General features: G+C 46.6%; 1 protein-coding gene across 2 annotated transcripts; it reads right to left on the bottom strand.

Annotated features, from left to right (window-relative positions):
* Positions 1-200: 200 nt before the first annotated feature.
* Positions 201-6,113, bottom strand: LOC112899756 (dihydrolipoyllysine-residue succinyltransferase component of 2-oxoglutarate dehydrogenase complex 1, mitochondrial-like). 2 transcript variants are annotated; one of them, XM_025968354.1, is made up of 13 exons: positions 5,879-6,113; positions 3,485-3,542; positions 3,371-3,410; positions 3,184-3,251; positions 3,020-3,094; positions 2,849-2,904; positions 2,718-2,762; positions 2,279-2,542; positions 2,108-2,202; positions 1,552-1,642; positions 1,294-1,404; positions 939-1,133; positions 201-846 (listed from the first exon to the last, which is right to left on the bottom strand). In XM_025968354.1, the coding sequence occupies exons 1-13, from the start codon at positions 5,924-5,926 to the stop codon at positions 655-657; spliced, it is 1,338 nt and encodes a 445-aa protein (XP_025824139.1). In that variant the 5' UTR covers positions 5,927-6,113; the 3' UTR covers positions 201-654. The 2 variants fall into 2 exon arrangements, with proteins under 2 accessions (XP_025824139.1, XP_025824140.1); XM_025968355.1 differs by having other exon boundaries at positions 3,184-3,248.
* Positions 6,114-23,377: the final 17,264 nt, after the last annotated feature.

Below are 23,377 nucleotides of genomic sequence, written 5' to 3'. Positions count from 1 at the left end.
GTATATTTTAAAATAAAATCATAGATTTTGGAACCGGGTGTTTTTTTAGAGTAAAACGGCGGGGGGGGGGGGGGGGGGGGGGGAGGGGGGGAGTATTTAGGTGCTGCGCGCCGGCCCGGCTGCACCTGTTCCGACAATCTAACGAATGCACATATCATAACCGTAATATTTTGTCTTACAAAATTCAGCTTCCACGAGTGGATTAGAATCATCTTGGCAAGCATATTGAAGATAATAAAAATGTATTACATCCCGACAATTATTCGGCAGACCCATCGAGAACGATTGGAGCACCGATTTAACATCAACTGTATACAGTACGGTAATACAACCGCTGACCTCGAGTTGCAGACTATGGCGAGAATGTAAACCCAAAAAAATGCAGTAGCCTCTATTGCTTTTGCATGTGGTAAACAAACGACTGTTCGGGGAACTACATCCCGAAACAGAACATCTTCGATAGAATAAGTAAACAAGATCTCAGCGTTGAGTTTGTTGCTCTCTTCTACAATTATAGGAAAAAACCTCGCCATATCCTCGGCTCAGATTCTGCCTTTCGGTGGAAGCAATTCGTTTTCATTCAGTCAAAAAATTTGCATGGTATTATTTCCAGATAAGCACAAAACAGTTGACAGAGCAGTGCCAGGCCTCAACTTAAATGTCAAGCAGCAACCTCCTGGGGTCCTCGACCACATCCTTGATGCGGCGCAGGAAGAAGACAGCCTCTCTGCCATCGATCAGCCTGTGGTCGTATGTCAGGGCAAGGTACATCATCGGCCTTGCGAGGATGTCACCGTTCACAACAACAGGGCGTTGCACAATGGAATGCATCCCAAGAATCGCTGACTGCATTTCGGTGAGATCACATATCAGATGACTGTACAGAGCATGCTACAGAATGTGTTGAAGAAAACTTCAGATAGAAGAAGAGCAGTTACCTGTGGGGGGTTGATGATAGGTGTGCTAATAAGGCTTCCATAGACACCACCATTGGAGATGGTGAATGTTCCTCCTGCCATGTCATCAATTGACAGTGCCCCCTCATTTGCCTTCTTTGCAAGGTTGTTTATCCCTTTCTCTATGTCAGCAAAGTTCATGGTATCAGCATCTCGGATAACAGGCACCACAAGGCCCTGAAAAAGATTTAGATGACAGTGAGATAAATCAAAAATAAGAAGGAAACAGGCACAAGGCCCTGAAAAAGTTTAGATCGCAATGAGATACATCGTAAACAGAAAGGAAACAGGCACAAGTCCCTGAAAAAGATCTACGATCATCTGATAATGGTGGTACCTTGGAAGTGCCAACAGCAACACTGACGTCAACATAGTCTCGGTATATGATGTCATCACCATCAATGACGGCATTGACAATGGGTTGGTTTTGAAGTGCAGAAACAGCAGCCTGCCAAAATAAAATGAAATTAGCACAACTATGTAAATGTGTCATGCAAAAGCTTGGCAACACATAAGACTGGCAGGTTTTTTTTCCCACCATGGGCAGATCCCGAATTTCATTACTCAACAAACAAAACATAAGACTGGCAGGTACCTTGACAAAGCAAGACATAAGACCCAATTTGACACCATGCTTTGTGACGAATTCATCTTTATAATCAGAACGAAGCTTCATCAAATTGGTCCTGCATTATACATCGTTTTGGTGATGAGATAAACACAACACCTAGCCAGACTTCAAGATTTTTATTTTTCTTTTTTAAAAGAACAGACATCAGAAATGATAATGGTAAAACAAAGAAGGTGAACAGCATAGTGATACGCGAATTATTTGCAGTCTTGCACAACAAATGACTTGATTATTTTGGTCAGTGCTCCTCAAAGAAATTAATTTCTATCAGCATTCATACGTATTCGATAATCAGATAATGCAATACTTTCATAAGTGGAAGATGGGGAGCAGCAATCATATATTGCAGTGCACTCCGACAGACTACATTCTTTATTGCTTGGAAAGCCACATCTTTTAACAATTGGGATGATGATAGGAGAAGCGCAAAGATAAAATGATTAGATAGAAACCTACCGCAATAATTATTATGTGCATTACTGTTATTATGTAAGAAAAGGAAGGCTAAATTAACACTTACATGTCAACTTCATTAAATGTGGTCAGCATTGCAAAGGTGTTCTGAGAATCCTTCAAACGGTTTGCAATACGCTTTCTGAGCCTTGGCATCGGCACCTGCAACATCATGGTAAAATATGTGCATGTCCCTCAAATAAAATCTGGAACTATCATTGGTTAATATAGGCCATACCCGCCGCTCTCGTTCTTTTGGAGGTAGCTGTGGTTCTGAAGGGGATGTTTTTGATGGTGCAGTAGGCTTAGGTGCTTGTGTCTTCGGAGGTTCTACCTTTGGTGCTTTCTCTACTTTTGGTTTCTCTTCAACTTTTGGTGGAGAGGATTCTTTTGGAGTTGATTCCTCAGATGGAGCAACATGCGTTTCAGCAGGTTGAGCAGACTTTGATATGATTGCAACTTTGGTGCCTGGAGTAACTGTATCACCTTCACTAGCAATCAACTGGAACACAACAGCAGTCCGAAATAGCAATAATTAGTATCTGAGTAGCTGCTGATCTATAACATTAATAGATATAACCACTGATCTGCAACGTTAATGGATATTATGTATCCAGTACAGGTAAAGTATGGCCAAGAAAGCAGATTGGAAGCTAAAAAGGAGCAAATTCATTCACCTTTTCAATAACACCAGCTTCAGGACTAGCAACATCTATAGTAACCTGAAACAGAGGAAGGAAAAGCGATCTTTTTATGACTGTTCATAAATGTGGCACTCTACAAATATATAAACAGAAGGCACCAATACCTTATCAGTTTCAATCTGTGCTATGGGCTCATCAGCCTCGACTCTGTCACCGGGTTCTGTTTCAAAGAAGTGTTAGTGACAAAATAGAACCTCGTGTAGAAACGAGGGAGGGAGGGAGGGAGGGGCATAATCTTCAAAATGTTGAGAGAGAGAGAGAAAGAGAGAGCATACTCTTCAAAAAGTTGGCAAGAGTTCCATCAGTTACAGATTCACCCATGAAGGGCACAACAGCCTCAACCTTGTCTCCTATAGAAGGAAAAACAAGACTCCATAAGCACATAATGGGGAATGCATTTATGAACACTATTTCACCTCAAAAGGCTACTGTGGTTTACCATTATCTGAAGCAAATGACCGACTCCAAACTTGGTACGGAGAGGCATTCGGCATGTAATAACGTCTTCTCAAAAAGATTACAAGAATGTAAAAATTGCATTAATGGAAAAAATGTAAGAAAATTAAATGTGAGCTCATGAATAAGACAACCATATCCATAACTAATGCATGTAGTCTAATAATTACCTTGCCAGCTTCGAGCACTGGGACGTAGCTGGAATCAAAGCTGGAGAAAACAGACATGTATTATAGTCAATTTTTAAGATCGGTACTAAAAACAGGGCTAGTAAAACCAATTACCTGAAAGTGGGCTGCTGTAGTTTCTGACATGTGTATAACTCCTTAGGAGGCCTAGTGTCTGCAAGTAAATCAAAACAGTGAGAAAGAGAAAAATTAACTGTAAAGGAGTAACGTAACAATAGATGCAAACATATATATCTGTGCATCAGCACTGCTACAAATGTGAATATGCAAAATGGCAGAAAAATTGTAAGACCACTATAACCAAGAAAGATTGGTACACTACTTCCAAATGAAATGTAAATCAGCAGAGCAATTTACATAGGATAGGCGTAGTGGAAGAATCACAATTTTCACACTTTTCGAGCTTGTATAAAGGAATGTCTTGAAGGTTGTTCTAACTACACTTTGCTAGAATTTCATAAAGGCACCATTCAACTTAACATTGTCATATAAATGATTTCCACCAATGCTGACGCAGCTGCCATACTTTACAGCTGACTCAGAGGGCATGTTCTATTTCTTATTTACAAAAATATGGTCTGCAGTAACATAAAGCTTCAGGATATAAGGGCATTCCCAACCCTCCATGTAGGATGGTGTCCATAACATTAATTGCACTGCCACATAGGACTATTAGCTTATGTGGCACTGTAATAAATGAGAGAGAGAAGAGAGAGGGAAGAAACCAGGCCTCATGCAAGACTTGGTTTCAACACGAAATCCAATACACTAGACACTGTTAAGTTTGCATTGGGAGAAAATAGTGTCTTCGTGATAGATAGAGAACAAATACGATAGCTGGAGAGGAGAGAGAATAAATTCATTAGAGCCCACAATAAGAAAGCATGGGTTGTAGAGTGTAGTTTCCAAAGGAGATGTCTTGCTTATGTGGTAGCATAGACATCATCTATGAACACTACGTGTTGGGATTGCCCTAAAGTCATCCGCCGTCACAATCATGCAATGCATTCCTTTCCACCCCACACTCTTACTGCCTGCCACACCCCGGAACCAGCCAGCAGGCATCAAATCCCACTCCCTCTCCATTAACCATGAATCTATCATTTCTCACGGTGGAAGCAGATTTTTTGTGCGTGTGTTGTGGTGGTGGGGGGGGGGGGGGGGGGCTTGGACTACGCATACAACCTTCTCAGTTTTATTGATAGACAACATTCAAAAGTTCAACAGCAATAAAGAATACCATGGGTTGATCAAATAATCTCCAAAAGCTTCATATTTGAAGCAGTAGGTTTAGGAAGATCGATTGATCTGGGTGTGTTTGACCGACCTCCTTTTCCATTAAACATGACATATCTGGGTTTCAAATGGTGAACTGCGAGCTTTATCAATTTGTTGATTACCATGTATGCCACAACATTTTACACACTACTATGCATAAAACTGTATTCTTAGGTTGACATATCACACAGAAGGTCACATACCACACGAGCACGAGTATCAATATTGAGACCACTGCAACTGAGGGTCTATGTATTGTTAAATGCATGCCAAAATATGCTCAGCTAAGATTGTAATAGCTTATAGTGGTATATACAAATGGACGCATTCTTGGTTTAGTACAGAGCATAAAACTTCTATCAAGACAATCTACTCAATAAATATGGTCCCAAAAGTTTCATCAGAAGTCATAGCATGTAACCATGAACCAACAATGATCACAAGCAACATCAATCTACTCCTTAATTGATGGTATTTTTCAGTTGTATGCTAAACAGATTGTACTACACAATACCAAGAGGTTCCTCTTTGCAGGTAACAGCTAGACGTAAGGAAAATATCATAGCACAATCATTCAAGGCCCATTATTCTCTTTCTTAGATTCTTCTTGGTGACCAAGAGATCAGATAAACCACAGAAAAGGTAGCAAGGAAATCAATTGACTAGACTGCTTCAAACGTATGTAATCCCAGCGAGCACAAAACCTCATAAGGTGGGAAATTACAAGCTACATGCTTCCTCTGCATCCATTTGTTGCTCCTACATCATATTTCTTGGCCACTAGAAAGTTCCTGAGCTATGCAGAACAGTTAACGACAAGGTTAACCCATGGAATGGCCGGAAATAGCACGTTTGCAACCCTAATCTGTGTGACGCGCTCCCAAGTCATCACCACAGGGTCCTCGGACATGGGTAAAAGCGTAGGAAGCAGCAAGTAACGTCCCTCAATCATCAGCGCCCACCTGCAGCAGGCCCGGGGCGTCCCAGAAGCGTCAGCTTCAGCGCCACCCGATGCGCTCCCAAACCCAACCCGGGACCCGAATCCGAAGAGGAAAAAACACACGCATCGGACGGAGGCCGCCCACATCAGACCCCCACGCGAACCCTAAATCCGTCGGGTTCCCAACCCACAAAGGGGAACAAAAGCTAGCCGCCACGGAGACCGCGCGCGCACGAGGTAGGAGAGAGGGGGACCGGGGGGGGGGGCATTACCGCGCCGGCGCGGCGGCGGAGGAGGCCCGAGGCGACGCGGGACGCCATTCGCCGGAGTCCTCACGGCGGCGGCGGCGGCGGCGTGCGGGGGGAGGAAGGGGAGGGGCACCAGGGATTTGATTCGGGTCGGTCCCTTTCTATTCCCCCTCGGGAGATGCAAATCTCTCGTCTCGCCTCTCTGACTTGCGCGAGGGGGGTGGCCGCGTGCAATAATGAGATCTGGAAGCAGGAGATGGGGGAGAGCGGGCACCCCCTCTGGTCGCTTCGGGCCGCTCCTGGCCCCACCTGCCAGTGGCGGCCGCACCCTTTCTATGATTCCGTCCCTTTTTGTTTCGCTCGGCGACTTCATTTCGGTCGATGCCAGGTGTCTACTTTTCTTCTCATTTTTTTCTTCTTGTTCTGTAGCTGTAGCTGCCACGATGGTTCAACCTCTTTGACCATTGAATTCTCTTTCTTGACTGGTTGAAAAAGTAATTTGGGTACCGAGCTGATGATATTTTAGTCATGTTCGGATACCAGTACTACTTCTATTTTAAATTGTACATCGTTTTAATTTTTACCTAGCATTTGCTGTGCACCTAACTTTACATTATGTTTAGATCCATAATAAAAAATATATATTTTATGATGATCTACTATTTAGAGAGAATAGATTATAAAAGTTGTATTCCAAAAGCTGAGATGGGTGGAACTTTTTGGATTCCTAAATTGTATGCTCTACGGCATCAAATATCTATAAAACCCTTGCAATCCACGAGCTGAACATGGTGCAGCTGAAAAGATAAAGGGCATTATTGTCATTTCTAATCTACAAGCCGAATGAAGTATGTTTTCACCGGCTAATTACGAGATTTTACAATCCGGAGTAGTTCGATTATTGTGCAATCAAAAGTTCAGTCTAGCCAGATTCCACCGTCCAATAGGATACAAACAGGCTCTTAGTACCATGCATGATGTTTCATTTAGAAAAGGAAGGTATGATCTCATTAGTTGCACGACGGCGATACCATGGAATGATCGAGAGATAAAACACACGCGTCTCTCGTCACGCGCCTATATATATATATATATATATATATATATATATATATATATATATATATATATATATATATATATTACTCCATCCGATCCAGCACACGAGGTTTATTCCCAAAGGCAACGTGCATGTATAGGGTGCTATTATGCCATAAGTATGATGTGAGATGTTGAGGTGTCATATTAACAATAGCAAATAATAAAAATATAAATGAAAATAAAAGTGAAAAACAAGACAAAATAATTTTTATTGTGAGCAGCAGAACAGGCGCATGCAAATGGCAGCGCTTCTGTTACTAGCAAAAATAATTGTCAAAATACTGAACTAAATTTACTAAATTATTAAACAATGTTCAGTAATAGCTCGCCGGTCACTAAACTACTGAAAAATTGTTTTGTAATTCTGCCCAATTTGGCTATTGGTGTAGAATAAACTGTTACACCTAACGTGTAGAGTAGTACATGGGTGTGCGTGTGTATATATATATGACAAGACTAAAATGCAACAAGGTGCATTCTCTGTATAAAATGCACCTACCATACAGTTGCAACCGAGAGACTACATCGATTGCAACTGGACGGAGGTGATTGTAACTGGACGCGAACCAATTGCAACTCAAACCGATCCGGTTGCAGCTGGACACAATCCAATTGCAACTGAGATGGTGGGTGCATTCTCTATACAAAATGCATCCAGATGCATCACAATATATATATATATAGGGTGTGGAATATATGTCATAAGTATGATGTGGTATTGAGTGTTGACCTTCATTGTACTTGTTTTTAGGAAAGACATCGCAAGGGTTTTCTTTCTTCCACCGGCAGCAATGTCGACAGTTATATGGACCAACAAGTAGTGGTTATTGTCGTGGTATAGAAGAAAACACCCTCTACGCGCAGACACCCGGTGCTCCCTCTAGAGCTTCCGAGGAATGGGACGCTAGGACACGAGCCAAGTGCTTTCGATCCGGATCGCACGTGACTTGTATGCCCGTGAGACCGTTGTGCCGGTTCGCACGAGAGCTAGACGCTGCAGCTGGCATGGATAAGAAATTCTGCGGCGGTGACCGGCCGGCTAGCTGCCGCCGGCCTTCCGTCTTAACTTTAAAAATTGCCAAATTGGAGAACCACTAGCCTTCATTCTTCGCTTCTCAGAAGAAAAAGAAATCTAGTGTGTGTGTGTGTGTGTCTGGATTGGAATAGCATGGCCCTTAAAAATCGAGCGCGACGATGGACCCTCGAACGTGCGTGCGTGGTCGTCGTTACTTGGCGCGCATCCACCCAGCCGTCCTGGAGACCTGGACTAGCCGCCATAGCCAGCCGGGTCGTCACTCCCAAGTCCACGCCGGCCCGGCCGGTATCACTTGTCTCATCTCAGTTCACCGTACGTGGATCCATGGCAAAGGAGTAAGCTAGATCAGGACGGCGTGAATTGATCAATTGAAGGATGATGGCCTCCCCTCACATGATGCGGCTGTTCCTCATCGCAGCTCTACTAGCAGCCCTGCGGCCAACGAGCTCGTCATGGTCGTCGTCCGGCACCTCGCCGGAGCCTGTCCTGACCTTCTGCTCCGGACAGCCCCTTGACTCCAACTCCTCCCCCGCCGTCACGAGCGGGGGCGAGTTCACCAGCTTCCTCGACGCCGTGTGTGCGGGCGCCTACGGCGTCGCGCACATGTCCCACAACATGTCCTGGTACGCCGCCGGAACGAACCGGACGGGGTCGCGCAGTGCCGCCCCGACGTCCCCGTCTCCGACTACGCCGTCTGCCTCGCCGCGGCGTCCTCCCGTCTCATCGCCATCGGGAGGACGACGTGCGCCGCGTCCGCCGTCTGGCACGACGCCTGCTCCTCCGCTACTCCGACCGCGGCCCAAGCTTGTTCCGCGAGGACGAGTACACGGCGACCATGTTCAACGCGACCCGCGCACCACTGCCATACCGGGGCGGCAAGGCGGCGGTGAGGTGCCTTCTCGTCGCCGCCGGGAGCAGCACGACGAGCAGCCACATGTGCCGCGGCGGCGGCCTAATGTACGGGCTCACGCGGTGCACCGCTGGGACGTCGTGTGATGACTGACGTCGCCACTATCGCCGTGGTGTGGCTCCCGCGTGCGATGTTTCTTCCAGGCAACGAGAGCAGCCTGCAAGAGATCATAGATCTGGCGTTTTCACCCTGTGTTGCAGCGGCACTTCGACGATGGATCCCGCATGTCGGTGGCCTTTGCAGTCTGTTTTTCTCTAGGGTCCCTATTGATGTGGGGTCACGGCGGGAGATTTCGGCGGCAGCTCTATGAGAAGTGTGAACGCTAGTGGGCGCCGCGTTTAGACTTGGATCTTGCTACCGTTGTTAAGTGGATTGGCGTTGTCATGTGGAGTGGTACGGCCGTGTTGATATCTCAATCCAACCGGTTGGCGGTTTTTCAGAGTTAAGTTGGCGTGGGGCGGTGCGAGTTGGGGTTGTCGGTATTTTACCGGGTGCCCAACGAAGGGTATACCCAAGGTGGTAAATTTAGGTGAGGAGACGCCGAGATCAGGAACTCGAAGGTGCAAGAAACACAAGATTTAGACAGGTTCGGGCCGCTAGGTGCGTAATACCCTACGTCCTGTATGGTGGTTTGTATTGCCTTGGGTGTTGATGTTGTGTTTTGAATGGGTCCCTGCCCCCTTTATATATCCAGGAGGTCAGGGTTACATGAATCCTAGCCAATACTAGCCAAGGAATCGTACCCGGGTATAACTCGAGTAGTTTCCTTCTGTACCGACTAGCTTTATCTTCTACTCATACGAGTAGAGAACAACATAAATAAGAGATAAGACAGGCTTTATCTCTTAATCTTGTTTAAACTACGTTATGTACACAGCCCCGTAGCCTCGGGTCTGACAAGCCCCCGAGCTCTTCGTAACTAAGTACTGCAGGCTTCTCGAGTACTTTCGAAGTAGTCTTCGGCTTCATTTGAAGCTCCGCCTTAAAGTTCTTCTTCGAGTACTTTCTTGGCTGCATCGAAGCTATGAGGTGCTCATGCACCGAATTACTTCTTTGGTATGGTGTGAGATTGGAAAATCGCACTCCATATGGAGTAGCCCCCGAGCCTTAGGTTCAATCGGAGAATCAGACTGAGAGTCACATTAGTCTCGAATCTTCCTTACTTACTTTTCAAATAAATTCGAAAAAATAAGTAGTCGATGCCACGTATCCCGCAGCCCCCGAGCGTTGAATCCAAATCTCTCAGGTTTGGAAATAAGGATCCAAAAGTCGTGGCATGCAGTTAGAAAATGTTCCTATGGTGAATAACTGGTGTGATGGTAGAATGATGGAAGTTAGATCTGGAATTCGAAAAACCCCTTTTTTCAGGACAATTAACCCTGAAAAAAATGATTAATCGAATATTTTATCTAAACAATCCACCAAATGACCCCTCATCTTTCGAATATTCCCTGAAACGACTCTTCAACTTCGAAACAGTAAAACTGTACCTGGCCGCTGGTTATTTTACCCCGCGGTAACACCGAGTAAAATCTGTGCTTCTAATCTACAATCCGCCAAGAACTTTCCAAATCCCTCAAACAGAGCCGCACTCCACCTTCACCCTCTTGGAGAGCCCCAATCCAACCAAATCTCTCCGCCCCTTCCCCGCAGCCCCCGAGCAACTCGTGGTGAGCGGATCCAGAAATGGCGCCCAAGAGTTTTGAGAAGGATGGGAAGAAGAAGGAGGCGCAGTCGCCGTCTGGGGAGTGGACTCACAGTAAGTGCTCCAACAACGACCTCAAAAAACTTATTTTCGAGGGACTGCTCCAAGACAAGAGTCTTATCAACTGGCGCCCCTCTTTTCGTGAACCTTTTCCCATGGAAAATGTAGACGAAATCGTCACATTTTACCATTTTGCCGAACGGGGTCTGTCCCTCCTGTTATCGCCGTAATCTGGACAGGCCGAAAGTGGGCCATGGAGCAAGATGGGCTTGGAGGATAGTTATAATCGGCTTGCGAATCGGACCTTGTGTGGATGATCTGGGGCCAAAGAGACCGTGTAAATATAGATATAGGTAGTTAAGATTCGTGTCGTGATTGGTTAGGGTTGGTTAAGAAAGACAATTCTACGGACTATAAATATGTACCATGAATAAAATAAGAGGCAGAATCATTCATCGACAACTCTTGGCGCATCACCTCCCCTGTTCTAGGGTTTTTCTCGGGTAAGTGCCATGCGGCCCCGATCACGCTCTGCGTGATCGGGGTAGCATCGTCCTTGCCTGTTCGTTTATGTGCTACTCGTTCTGAAGCCTTGTAGATGGCGAGTAGCGCTGGTTATCTTAACACGCATAGAGTAACATTATCTTCTTCGTATTCCGATCATGCTTTGTTTGTTGCTCATGAGTGTTTGGTGGTCATCGCGTCCGATCCTGGATGCGATGGTCACGTCTTGCTTTGTCCTTATCAGTAGATCCAATCTGTTATGACTAGTTTCTATTTATTAGAGATTTAGCTCAATACGTGCATGATTAGGCCTTGCAAACGAGTTGAACGTTCCGGCAATATGATTAATATCGAATCGCGGCTCGAAAAGAGATTGCCTCAGGAATCGGCTCTTCGGCTGGTTTTTGGATTTCTGTTTAGGTTGATTGTTCCGATGCTTTTGGGTATTTGTTAGGCTCAATCACGTGTAGGACGTTCCGATCGTGCAGTGAGGGCTTAGTTGTCGTAGATTGGATTAGATTGATATTTATGAAGCAAGATTTATTTTGCTATCAGGTATATATATATTGCATGTTCCAAAGATCCGATCCGGTATTGATGCAATCGGCTCTTCATAGCCGATACCGGGGAGGAGTGATGAGCCGATCACGGCTCGGACTAACCTTTACATGTGTCTGTGCATACAGGAATTTAATACATCACAACTTCCTGATCAGGTGCAGGATCAGGTGGCATGCCTAGCGACTCCAAGCCAGGGTGTGCGCCAGATTACTGGGCCGTTGACCGAGGGACCGGGGCCCACGAGCAGTCCCGGAAGCCTCCCGGCTCCTCGTGTTGCCTGTCATTGCTCGCCGGCGAGTTTTGACCGACAACATATTCTGGCACGCCTAGTGGGACCATCTTCATCACCATCGTCATCACCATCCTCGTCATCTTTGTCATCTTCATCAACTTTGTCAGTTGCGGTCAACGGGATGGTAAGGGACGATCCGATCACCTACGAGGAGCTCTCTACTGAGCACAAGCAGAGATATGATGAAACCAAGGCTCAATTCAAAGCCGATTTCATCGGCTCTTTTGAAAGGACTCGCAACCACGGTGTCAGGTGGAAAGGGTTTTTCACTCGAAGGTGCTCTCGACGGAGTAGATCTGTCTGTCCCATCTGAAGACTGTACCAGAGCTCTGCGGCAGGAAGTAAATTATGCGGTGGCTCACTCATTGCACCGACATGCTGAGAGTTTGGTCAACGCTTTCGAGCGTGTGGCTTTGCGTGTGGTCCAAGAAATTATGAAGCATCAGCACTCTCCAACTGGGCCTACCTTGGGGAGTCATAAAGGAGAATTGCCATTCCAAACTAGGCCACCATTGCCTTATGTGCTCGCGGCTGCGGAGTCACATGGTTCTCCAGCTTATGTGGTTTATAAAGTGGGAGGTGACCCCATGGATCGCCAGTTCTTCAGCGAGCCACCCAAGGAGATCCCACATGGCTATGTGTGTGCGTATATACCGGACGGCAATAACCCGGTACATTCGGCACAGAAGACAATTGGAGGGGTTTCCGGAGTAGATGCAGACAAGCAAGCATGGTTAGCAACTTATGCTACCGGGCCGAGCTACGACAGTACGCACTCGGCCCCTAGATTACAAACAGTAGAGCAAATCAGCGCCATTCTAAGGGATCAGTTTGGCATATTACCAAAGAGGAGAGAGATCGGCTATACCAAGCCGTATCCAAGTGATTACGATCTAATCCCACTGCCGCCCAAGTATCGGCTTCCTGAGTTTACCAAATTCAGTGGGGCAGAAGGTTCTAGTTCTATTGAACACGTGAGCCGATACTTGGCGCAGTTGGGTATGATCTCCGTATCAGATCCGTTGCGAGTAAGATTTTTCTCGCAATCGCTCACAGGACCAGCCTTCGGATGGTATACGTCATTAGGTCCTGACTCTATCCGTACATGGAAGCAGCTGGAAGAACAATTCCACATTCAGTATCATTCAGAAGCTGTAGAAGTAGGAATTGCCGATTTAGCACAGGTACGACAGAAGTGTGGAGAGACCGTGGCGGAATTCATTCGACGCTTTAGGGAGGTGAAGAACAGATGCTACTCAACACGGATTTCAGAGAAAGAAGCAGTCGAATTGGCATCATTGGGATTATTGAAGCCGATCAGGGATCTGGCTTTTCAATTGGAATTCACCTCTTTGGCGCATCTGGTCCAGAAGCTGACGACGCATGAGCAGTATCATCCTGAGCTGTACCAAGAAAAATTCAAGCGTGTGGCGGTGGTTGATACAGAGGAGGCCGAAGACTCCGGGGAAGAGCTAGAAGTATCAGTCGCAGAATGGACTCGCGGCGCAAATCCTGTGCCCTGCAAGTGGGTGAAGCAAACTGGGCCTGCAAAGGGGTTTGACTTTGACGTGAGTAAAGTCGAACAAATTTTTGACCTATTGTTAAAAGAAAAATAGTTAAAGTTTTCAGAAGGATACAAGCCTCCTACGGCACAGGAGTTGAAGGGAAGATCGTATTGTAAGTGGCACGACTCCTTTACCCACAGCACAAGCGACTGCAAGGAGCTCCGTCGGCAAATCCAATCGGCTATTGAGCAGGGCTGATTGATCTTAGGCCAGACCGCCATGAAGGTCGACACTCAGCCTTTCCCTGGTGTAAACATGGTGGAAAGTTACGACCGCTCGGCAAGGCGGCAGCTAGATTTTGCGCTCGGCATTAACATGGCGGGGGTAACGTCACGCCACCAAGTCAAGAACAGAGAGGCTAATCCCAGCGATCGGCACCAAAAAGGAGGGAAAGGATATGTCACAGGAGAACAAGTAAGGTATGTAAGGAATCAACGACCAACTTCTTCTGATCTTCTCAGGAAGTATGAATACCAGTACCAGCAGCATCTTCAGCTGGAATCTGAGGAAGAAGAATATGAGCGTCGCACTGGGAAGTGCTTGAGGAAGCATGAAAACGCCCATGATCATTGGTACTGCCCGTTTTTCAGGTACTGTTGGGATTCCGGTATGAGTCGACTCCCTACTACTAGGGATTGCCCAGAATGCAGACCTGTGAAGCCAGACGCAGAAGGGGTCTCGGTTTTCCGACGATTAGGACCTGTTTCAACCCGACAAGAGTGGGTTCGGTCACCACGAAGGGAAGAGAACTTTGTTGAAGAAGAAGACAGATATCATCGTCCACGATGGTGCCCTGATGGACTCAATCGTTCTTAGAAGCGCAGGATCCAGCGGCTGCGGAGCTTGGAGGAAGCTGAGGCTAAGTACATAGAGTCATTAAGAAAAGCGCGACCGGATCTGGCAGAACAGGTTCATTATGTGCAGAAAAAAGAGTCATGCCCTTCCAGAAAGGAATGGTGGCCCAAGTTGGCAAGAGCCGATAAGAAGGTATCGGCTGATACACATATGGTCCTTGTACTCCCTGCAGAATTCCATGCTCGGACCCGCGAAGAGCCATCGGTAGCCCAGCTTGATTTGGGGTCACGGCCGGTGATATTCGAAAAGCCACAAGACAAGAATTACAAGCACCTGAAGGCTTTATATCTTAAAGCGTATATAAACAGTCAGCCCATTAACAAGATGCTGGTGGATATAGGAGCAGCAGTTAATATCATGCCATACTCGGTTCTGCGCCGTTTGGGGTGGTCCACCGGAGACCTGATCAAGACTAATGTCATGCTAAGTGACTTTAATGGGCAGACTTTAGAAGCTCAGGGCATCCTCAGTGTAGATCTCACCATCGGAAACAAGACTGTCCCGGCCTCCTTTTTCGTCGTCAGTAGCAAAAGCACCTACAATGTTCTACTTGGCAGGGATTGGATTCATACTAATTGTTGCATTCCTTCCACGATGCATCAGTGTTTAATCTAGTGGGACGGAGATGAGGTGGAAGTGGTCCAAGCAGATGATTCAATTGAAATTTCGCATGCTGCCATGAGCATCTGGGATGCGGAAGACCAAGAGCCGATTTCAGGGATGAGTCTAGAAGGGTGTGATCGCATCGAGGCTACAAAAAGTGGAGTGAGGCTGGTCTTATCCACTGGCCTTACAGAATAGAAGAGTTGCATGAAATAAGTTATCACAGCGCACCTATGGAGGCCGATTCCTGTAATCGGCCCCAAAAAATTAAATTTTTGATGTCAAGTGTTTTACATAGTCATTATGGGATGGCCTGCGCTGACAGCCGGCCTTATTCTTTTTGTAAAGACTTGAAAGATAATGGGATACATGGAGTGGCCGATCTCAACGATCGGCCGAAATTCTTTTTATCATCTTCTTTTCCAATCTACAGCATTGATTTAACGGAGGACGGGAAATTAGGATATGGTTTCATGTCGGCTAACGAACTCGAAGAAATAGATATTGGTCCTGGGGATAAGCCACGACCAACGTTCGTAAGTAAGAAATTGCATCCATCCCTGCGAGAGCCGATGATAACTTTATTAAAGGAATATGCCGATTGCTTCGCCTGGGATTATACAAAGATGCCAGGGCTGGATAGGAGTATAGTTGAGCATCGGCTCCCTCTTAAAAGTGGATTTCGTCCGTTCCAACAACGAGCACGCCAAATGAAAGCCGATGTCCTGATTGAAGTGAAAAAAAATGGAGAAAATGTTAGAAGCTGGATTCATCAGGACCTGCAGGTATGCCGAATGGATCTCAAGTGTTGTACCCGTACAGAAAAAGGATGGCCGATGGCGAGTTTGCATAGATTTTAGAGATCTCAATAGGGCCACTCTGAAGGATGAATACCTAATGCCTGTTGCAGAGACATTAATCAATGCGGCTGCCGGTCATAAAATTTTGAGTTTTATGGATGGTAATGCTGGTTACAATCAAATTTTCATGGCCCCTGAAGATATACACAAAACTGCATTCAGAGTTTCTGGAGCGGTGGGCCTATTCGAGTACATGGTTGTGACCTTCGGTCTGAAAAATGCTGGTGCTACGTATCAGCGTGCCATGAACCACATCTTCCATGATCTGATTGGCAATTTGGTGGAAATTTACATCGATGATATCATGGTGAAGTCAACATCGGTTGAAGGACATCTGGGTGATTTACGACAGGTTCTGGAACGAACTAGAAAGTTTGGGCTCAGGATGACCCAAAGAAGTGCGCTTTTGGCGTGTCAGCTGGGCAGTTTTTGGGTTTTCTGGTTCATGAAAGAGGAATCGAGATTGGCTTAAAAAGTCAGGAAGCCATGCGCACTATGGTGCCACCCACTACCAAGAAGGAGCTTCAGCAACTTATTGGCAAGATTAACTTCGTCCGGAGGTTTATTTCTAATCTGTCTGGGCGGATTGAACCTTTTATGGAGTTAGTGGAAATCAAAACCAATGAAGAATTCCGCTGGGGGGCAGAACAGCAACGGGCATTCGAAGAAATTAAAGAATATTTATCGAGACCGCCTGTGTTGGTTCCTCCACAACAAGATAGGCCATTTTATATATATTTGTCAGTCGGTGACACCTCTATTTGTGGGTGCAATGCCAGGAACTAATAGCCCAGTTCAGATACATAAATTTTTATTGGATACCTAGGACTCGGAATACAGAGGCCAATGATTTGGCACAACTGGCTTCGGGGTACAAAACCGATGGATCTAATCACCAGGTACACCTACTGGACCAGGGGGATTGGAGAGCCGATATCTTCAATTACTTGAAGCATTCGGCTCGGGGAGCACCCAAGAGGATACGATATAAAGCTATGAGGTATGTCCTGATAGGGGATGACATGTTTTATAGGACCTTGGAGGGGTTGTTGCTTAAATGCTTGGGGCCGATGGAGTCCAACCGGCTCTTACACGAAGTCCATGAAGGAACGTGCGGGACTCATCAATTGGCTCACAAAATGAAATGGCTGATTAGGCGGTCAGGGTACTATTGGCCCACCATGCTTGAGGATTGTTTTAAGTATTATAAAGGGTGTCAAGCATGTCAGAGGTTCGGGAAGATCCAGATGGTACCAGCATCCGTGATGAACCCCATTATTAAACCATGGCTGTTCAGAGGCTAGGGCATGGATATGATCAGCAAAATTAATCCTCCATCTAGCAAAGGTCATCAGTTCATTTTAGCTATCACAGATTATTTCACCAAATGGGTAGAAGCGGTTCCAATGAAATCGGTGGCATCTAGAGATGTTATTCAGTTCGTCAAGGAACACGTCATTCATAGATTCGGGATCTCTCAGACCATTACAACAGATGGTGGTTTGGTTTTTATTTCAGAGGAATTCAAGAAGTTTGCCGCCGATATGGGTATCAAGCTGATCAGATCATCTCCATATTATGCTCAGGCAAATGGATAAGCCGAAGCGTCCAATAAGAGCCTTATCAAGTTGATTAAGAGGAAGATTGATGAATACCCTAGACGCTGGCATGAGGTCTTGTTAGAGGCATTGTGGGCATACCGTATATCTTGTCATGGGGCGATGAAAACTTCCCCTCATCACTTGGTCTATGGGCAAGAAGCTGTGTTACCATGGGAAATTACGGCCGGGTCAAGGCGCGTAGAGTTCCAGAATGATTTAACAACTGAAGAATATGCTACTCTGATGAGCGACAATGTTGAGGACCTCACAGAACTCAGGCTTTGGTCACTAGAGAGGATCAAGGAAAATAAAGCCAAAGTGGCCCGTGCGTATAATAAGAAGGTCAAACCGAAGGAATTTCAAGTAGGAGACCTGGTCTGGGAAGCAGTATTACCGTTGGGAACTAAGGATGCGGTATATGGCAAGTGGTCCCCAAATTGGCATGGGCCGTACAGGGTTGACCAAGTTCTACCTGGGAATGCATACATGCTTGAAGAATTGGATGGCGTCAAGTTTCCAGTGGCAGTCAACGGTCAACATCTTAAGAGATACTTCCCAAGCATATGGGCCGACGAGCAGTAAAGCCGATGTCACCCATCAGGCTATAAGCCGATATGACCAGTGAGCTCAAACAAGGCGACGCTGGAGTTGTGCGCAAGGATGCGAACCAATGGAACTCGGTGACCCAAGTTTGCAAAGCCGATGATGTTTTGGCAAGACAAGAATGGAAAAGGAGGCCGATGCGCGTGATCGGCCCATACGTTAAAAATCATAAGTCATTAGAATAGCCGATGTAAAACCATCGACTTTAGAGTTTTAGAGCAAATAAACACGATGGGTTACTAAACAGCCGATGTATGACCATCGACTTTAGGGTCGCAACATGTAAATACAAAGTCAATCTTGAACAGGTTTTTTGGAGGAAATCATCAATGGCAGCAATGGCGTCGAGACGGACGCAATCAACTTCAGCAATCACCGCTTCATCTTCTTCGTCCACCCCTGGCATTACTTGTTTGCTCAGGCCACTCAGCTCGGCCAAGTCCACCTTCAGTTCGGCAGTCAAGACCGCTACCTCCTGCTTGGAGCCCACGATAATATCCTTTTCTTCTTGAATGCGCTGCTTGGCGGCCCGGACTTTAGCCTCGAGATCTTCTAGTTCTTTTTCCAGGAGATGAAGCCGCCGGGCGGAGGCAGACGTGTCAGCCTTGGCGTCGAGTGTAGCTTTCTTCTTGTTAACTGACTGGCACCTTTCGGCAATGATAGTCCTCAGGAGCGATTGAGAGCGCCGGGTCTCAATCCTATGGCGAGCCTCTGCCACCTTGGCCCGAAAGGAAGGGAGGTGCCCGGCCGGCAAAAGCTTGACCTGAAGACTCACGGGGAGCTGGGAGTTGATCTCGTCGAGGATCTATTTCACCGTGTTGGAATCATGGATCAAGACATCAGTCGGACCCAACAGAAGGCTCTTCATGTGGAGAAGTCGACTGGCAGTACTAGTCGAGTCCGGTTGAGGGTCATCGGCTTCTAGTATGGCTGACCCAATTGATGCAGGATCGAACGCAAGGAGTTCTGATAGATTCAGATTCTAGAGGAAAAGCGAGTGAGTAAGGCAGTGCAAAAGAAAGACTAAAGTAATTAGAAAATAAAGCATACCTGTCTTGAGAGGGAGGTGGCAATAGCCGATGAGGAAGCAGTCGGCTCCTGAGGGCGCGTCCCTTCTGAAAGTTGAACGTTGACAGTGGGAGAAAAGTCCGGAGGAGCCACTTCTTCAGAAGAGGGGGCAACAGCCGATGAGACAACGGTCAGCTCTGGTAGGTGCGCCTCTTGTACAGAAAGGTCGGCAGTGGCTAAGGCGATGGATGGTCCTGCCAGAGGGGAGTTGACAATCGACGCGGTCGCGACTGGCTCCTGCGAACCTGGCGAAGTAACCGGGACATCAACCAGTGCAGAGGAGCCCTCCAGGACTGTCGCATCAGGATCACGGAGAGTGATCTGAGCTCTAATGGGCGCGTCCACATCCTCTGGCGCTTCCGAAGCTAAGTCCTTTTGGCGTGAGGGTTCTTCCCCACTGGAGACATCCACGACGACAGGCTGCAGGGGAAAGAGCATAATTAAAGAAAATGGCCATGAACGGAAGGCTGATTATAAAAGAAGGAAGGTGATCCAAACTTGGTTAACGACTGGAACTTCTGGATTAGGAGAAGATGGCGCGACTTCCTTCCGGACCTTCCTGACAAGGACTTTCCTCATCTTAGCACGAGCTCGGGGGGCAACAGCCTCAAAAGATCGGTTTCGCTTGGGGGTCTGCTTCACAGTACTGGGCTGGATTTGCATGATGCTCTTCGAAGGAGGAGAAGCGTTTTTGCCGAAAAGAACCACAGGGGCAATTGGCAAGAAACAGAAGGGCGACCCATCATCATTCATCCCCTTCAGTAAAGTCAAAAGAGAAACACTAGTTAAGAAGCAATACTTCTCCGTCAGGGATTTCATATTCAGAGTAGATCTGCTGCAGCATTGGCCCCAGAGCTCTTCGAAAAACATGAGTTTTCCATATCGACCACCACCCCTCAAAGTCAACATTCGAAGAAGTAAAGACAAGATCGGCAGGGACAGATATGGGGAGGTCTGAAAATAGACTGTAACACCTTTGGGTGGTCACAGCATCAGGGAGATCCACCCTATTTGATGTCAGGAAGTGAAGAAGGAAATGAGGGGGCACCTGCCCAAGACCAAGCTGCCGGGCTGGTAAAACTCATACCCTGGCTTGATGATCCAATTGAAAGTACTCATGCCAACTGGAAGAAGACAGGGCCGAACCATAATGGAGTACAAGCACCTGGTATCGGCGTCATAGGCAAAATCGGCTAGCCGAAACGTGGCTGGGTTCTCAAAGAGCTCAGAATCGACATATGGGAGAAAGTTTGGGCTGTCTAGACCTCGGTAAAAAATCCTAAACCAACGTAAGGCGTATGGAGGATTTCGCTTCCCACCAGGAAGACTATATAAGGCCTGCCCGAAGCTAGTACACCTAATCTGCCTCCCACTCAGGTCTGGAAAAGAGTTGCCGACTAGAGAAGGGAAATTGGGGATGGAGCTTTGGAAATAAAGGTGAGCCCATAACTGGATGAACCACCAGGGACCGCCAGTTCTGAATTTTTTCTGTGAAAGAAGGCTCGAGGTCATCAGATGAAGGTACCTATAAATTTCCCCAAGGAATAATTTACCAAGGCCAATAGTGTTACCTTTGGCCAGCTCATAAGCCAGAGGGAGGTAATTTTTGGTTGGAGCGAGTGAAGGGCCACAGAAGAGAAAGTGTTCTAGCCATAAATTCAGGAAGGCCATGTGTTCTTTTTCTGTCACAGGACCCTTTGTTTTCTGATGCTGGCTTAGGTATGTGCTCCAGTTAGTGCACTCTGCTTAGGAGGATAGTTTGAAGGGTACTACAGAAAGCCTATAAGCAGAAGGACAAGTCGACGAGATATCTAAGCCAGTAATCATCATAACATCCATGAGAGTTGGGGTCATCGGACCATGCCCGAAAAGGAAGCAGTTCAAGGCATCGGACCAGAAGTAGCCGATGGTCTTCAGAAGGTTTTCATCCTTTTCAAGAGGAGAAAGGGATAAAGGCAGAGCATCGGCTATCCCGATAGATTCCCATAAAGGTTGATAAGCGTCTGCCATTCTGTTATACCAAATTATCCAACCCTCAGGAGGATTTGGCCAAGCGCGAAGGCTATCTGACCAAGACTCTAGATCTATATCCTGGCTCACGAAGGGGATTCGATTAGCTTCGGATGAAATTAGATCTATAGGCTTCTCGTAAGAACAAGGCCCGAGGCAGAAAGAATTGGGGGAAGAGGGGTGCGGTAAGAAGATGTCGGAAGCCTGAAAAAACCCCAAGGAAACAAAATAGTCGAAGAAGGAGTCATTTAACAACGCAGTAAATTTTGCGGCTACATCATTAAATTAACTGGGGTCAAAGTTTTACCTTCAAACCAAAGATGGCGGCGGCGGTATTCGAAGATTCCGCCATCGGGAGTCTCGAGTCGAGAACTTGGAGAACAGATCTAGGGTTGGCGGTGCAGGATCGAATGTGTGTTTCAAGGTTCGAAGGAAGATTCCACGGCTAGGGTTTATGAGCAAAGAGGTTTATGGAGTTAACCTGGATTTCCAGAACCTCCAGAGATCTATCTTGGATTTAAGGTCCGACGGAGAGTAAAACAAATTGGAAAGTTATTTTGGATCCGGATCAGTATATTCTAAGACCAATGCGTTGCCATCGGCTCTTGAGCAGGTTGCTGTGTGCAAAAAATCCATTGATGCAAAAGGGGATTTCATTCACAATAAGGAGGTGAGTACAAAAGAGAAGCCGATTGCTCCTAGAGCCGACCTAACAGCAGTACTACGATCTACCACCAGTATGCGCCAGAAATCTTGCGACGCTTGATCGGCGGGGCAATGCTAGCACCGCTATCACTGCTACTGCCATTGCTGCTGTCGTCGCTCCCGCTGCTGTTGCTGGTGAAGCCACCATCGTCTTCGGCTTCTTCGGTGTCATCGGAAGCTTCGTCTGATGACCTGCCAAAGAGGAAGTCACCTGCCATCGAATCTTCTTCGGAGGAAAAGGAATCGACTCTTTCCTCCGAGGAGGAGAAGTCTTCCCCCCAAGATGCATCATCTTCGTCGTCTTCCTCCAGCTCGGCTCCAAGAAGGTGTGTGAGATCCTCATCATCAGTTAGGGATTCATCATCCTCTGACTGAGATTGGAAGTCCCACTCCTCTGCATCCCAATGTAGGGGGGCACGGACCTCATAAGCAGCTATCGGATCGTACTCTAGAGTGGGCTCTCAGGAAGATTTGGATGCAAAAGAAATAACAGAAGAAGTAGAGGAAGAGGAAGCCATTGCAAAAGAAAGAAAGGGTGGTTCAGACGCGATTGCCAATGGCTATGAGAAAAAGACGATTGGGGGAGATACCGGGGGTAAGTTTATAAAGGTAAAGGGAGAAGTGAAGTGAATCGGCACCGTAACGGTTCCCTAGGAGACTGATGCAGAGCAGTCATATCCCTTGGAAGTTGAAGAGGCGTGACCATATAGATCGGAAGTCGAAGGGTCAAGGCGATTTTAAAAGGGTTGATTTCGGAATTATCATTGCCGAAACCAGGGAGGCATGTGTTATCGCCGTAATCTGGACAGGCCGAAAGTGGGCCATGGAGCAAGATGGGCTTGGAGGATAGTTATAATCGGCTTGCGAATCGGACCTTGTGTGGATGATCTGGGGCCAAAGAGACCGTGTAAATATAGATATAGGTAGTTAAGATTCGTGTCGTGATTGGTTAGGGTTGGTTAAGAAAGACAATTCTACGGACTATAAATATGTACCATGAATAAAATAAGAGGCAGAATCATTCATCGACAACTCTTGGCGCATCACCTCCCCTGTTCTAGGGTTTTTCTCGGGTAAGTGCCATGCGGCCCCGATCATGCTCTGCGTGATCGGGGTAGCATCGTCATTGCCTGTTCGTTTATGTGCTACTCGTTCTGAAGCCTTGTAGATGGCGAGTAGCGCTGGTTATCTTAACACGCATAGAGTAACATTATCTTCTTCGTATTCCGATCATGCTTTGTCTGTTGCTCATGAGTGTTTGGTGGTCATCACGTCCGATCCTGGATGCGATGGTCACGTCTTGCTTTGTCCTTATCAGTAGATCCAATCTGTTATGACTAGTTTCTATTTATTAGAGATTTAGCTCAATACGTGCATGATTAGTCCTTGCAAACGAGTTGAACGTTCCGACAATATGATTAATATCGAATCGCGGCTCGAAAAGAGATTGCCTCAGGAATCGGCTCTTCGGCTGGTTTTTGGATTTCTGTTTAGGTTGATTGTTCCGATGCTTTTGGGTATTTGTTAGGCTCAATCACGTGTAG

This window comes from Panicum hallii, chromosome 7 (genome assembly GCF_002211085.1).
Source record: "Panicum hallii strain FIL2 chromosome 7, PHallii_v3.1, whole genome shotgun sequence".
NCBI classification, from domain to species: Eukaryota; Viridiplantae; Streptophyta; class Magnoliopsida; order Poales; family Poaceae; genus Panicum; species Panicum hallii.
The sequence above is the reverse complement of the archived record's forward strand: the minus strand, read 5'-3'. Positions and strand labels throughout refer to the sequence as shown.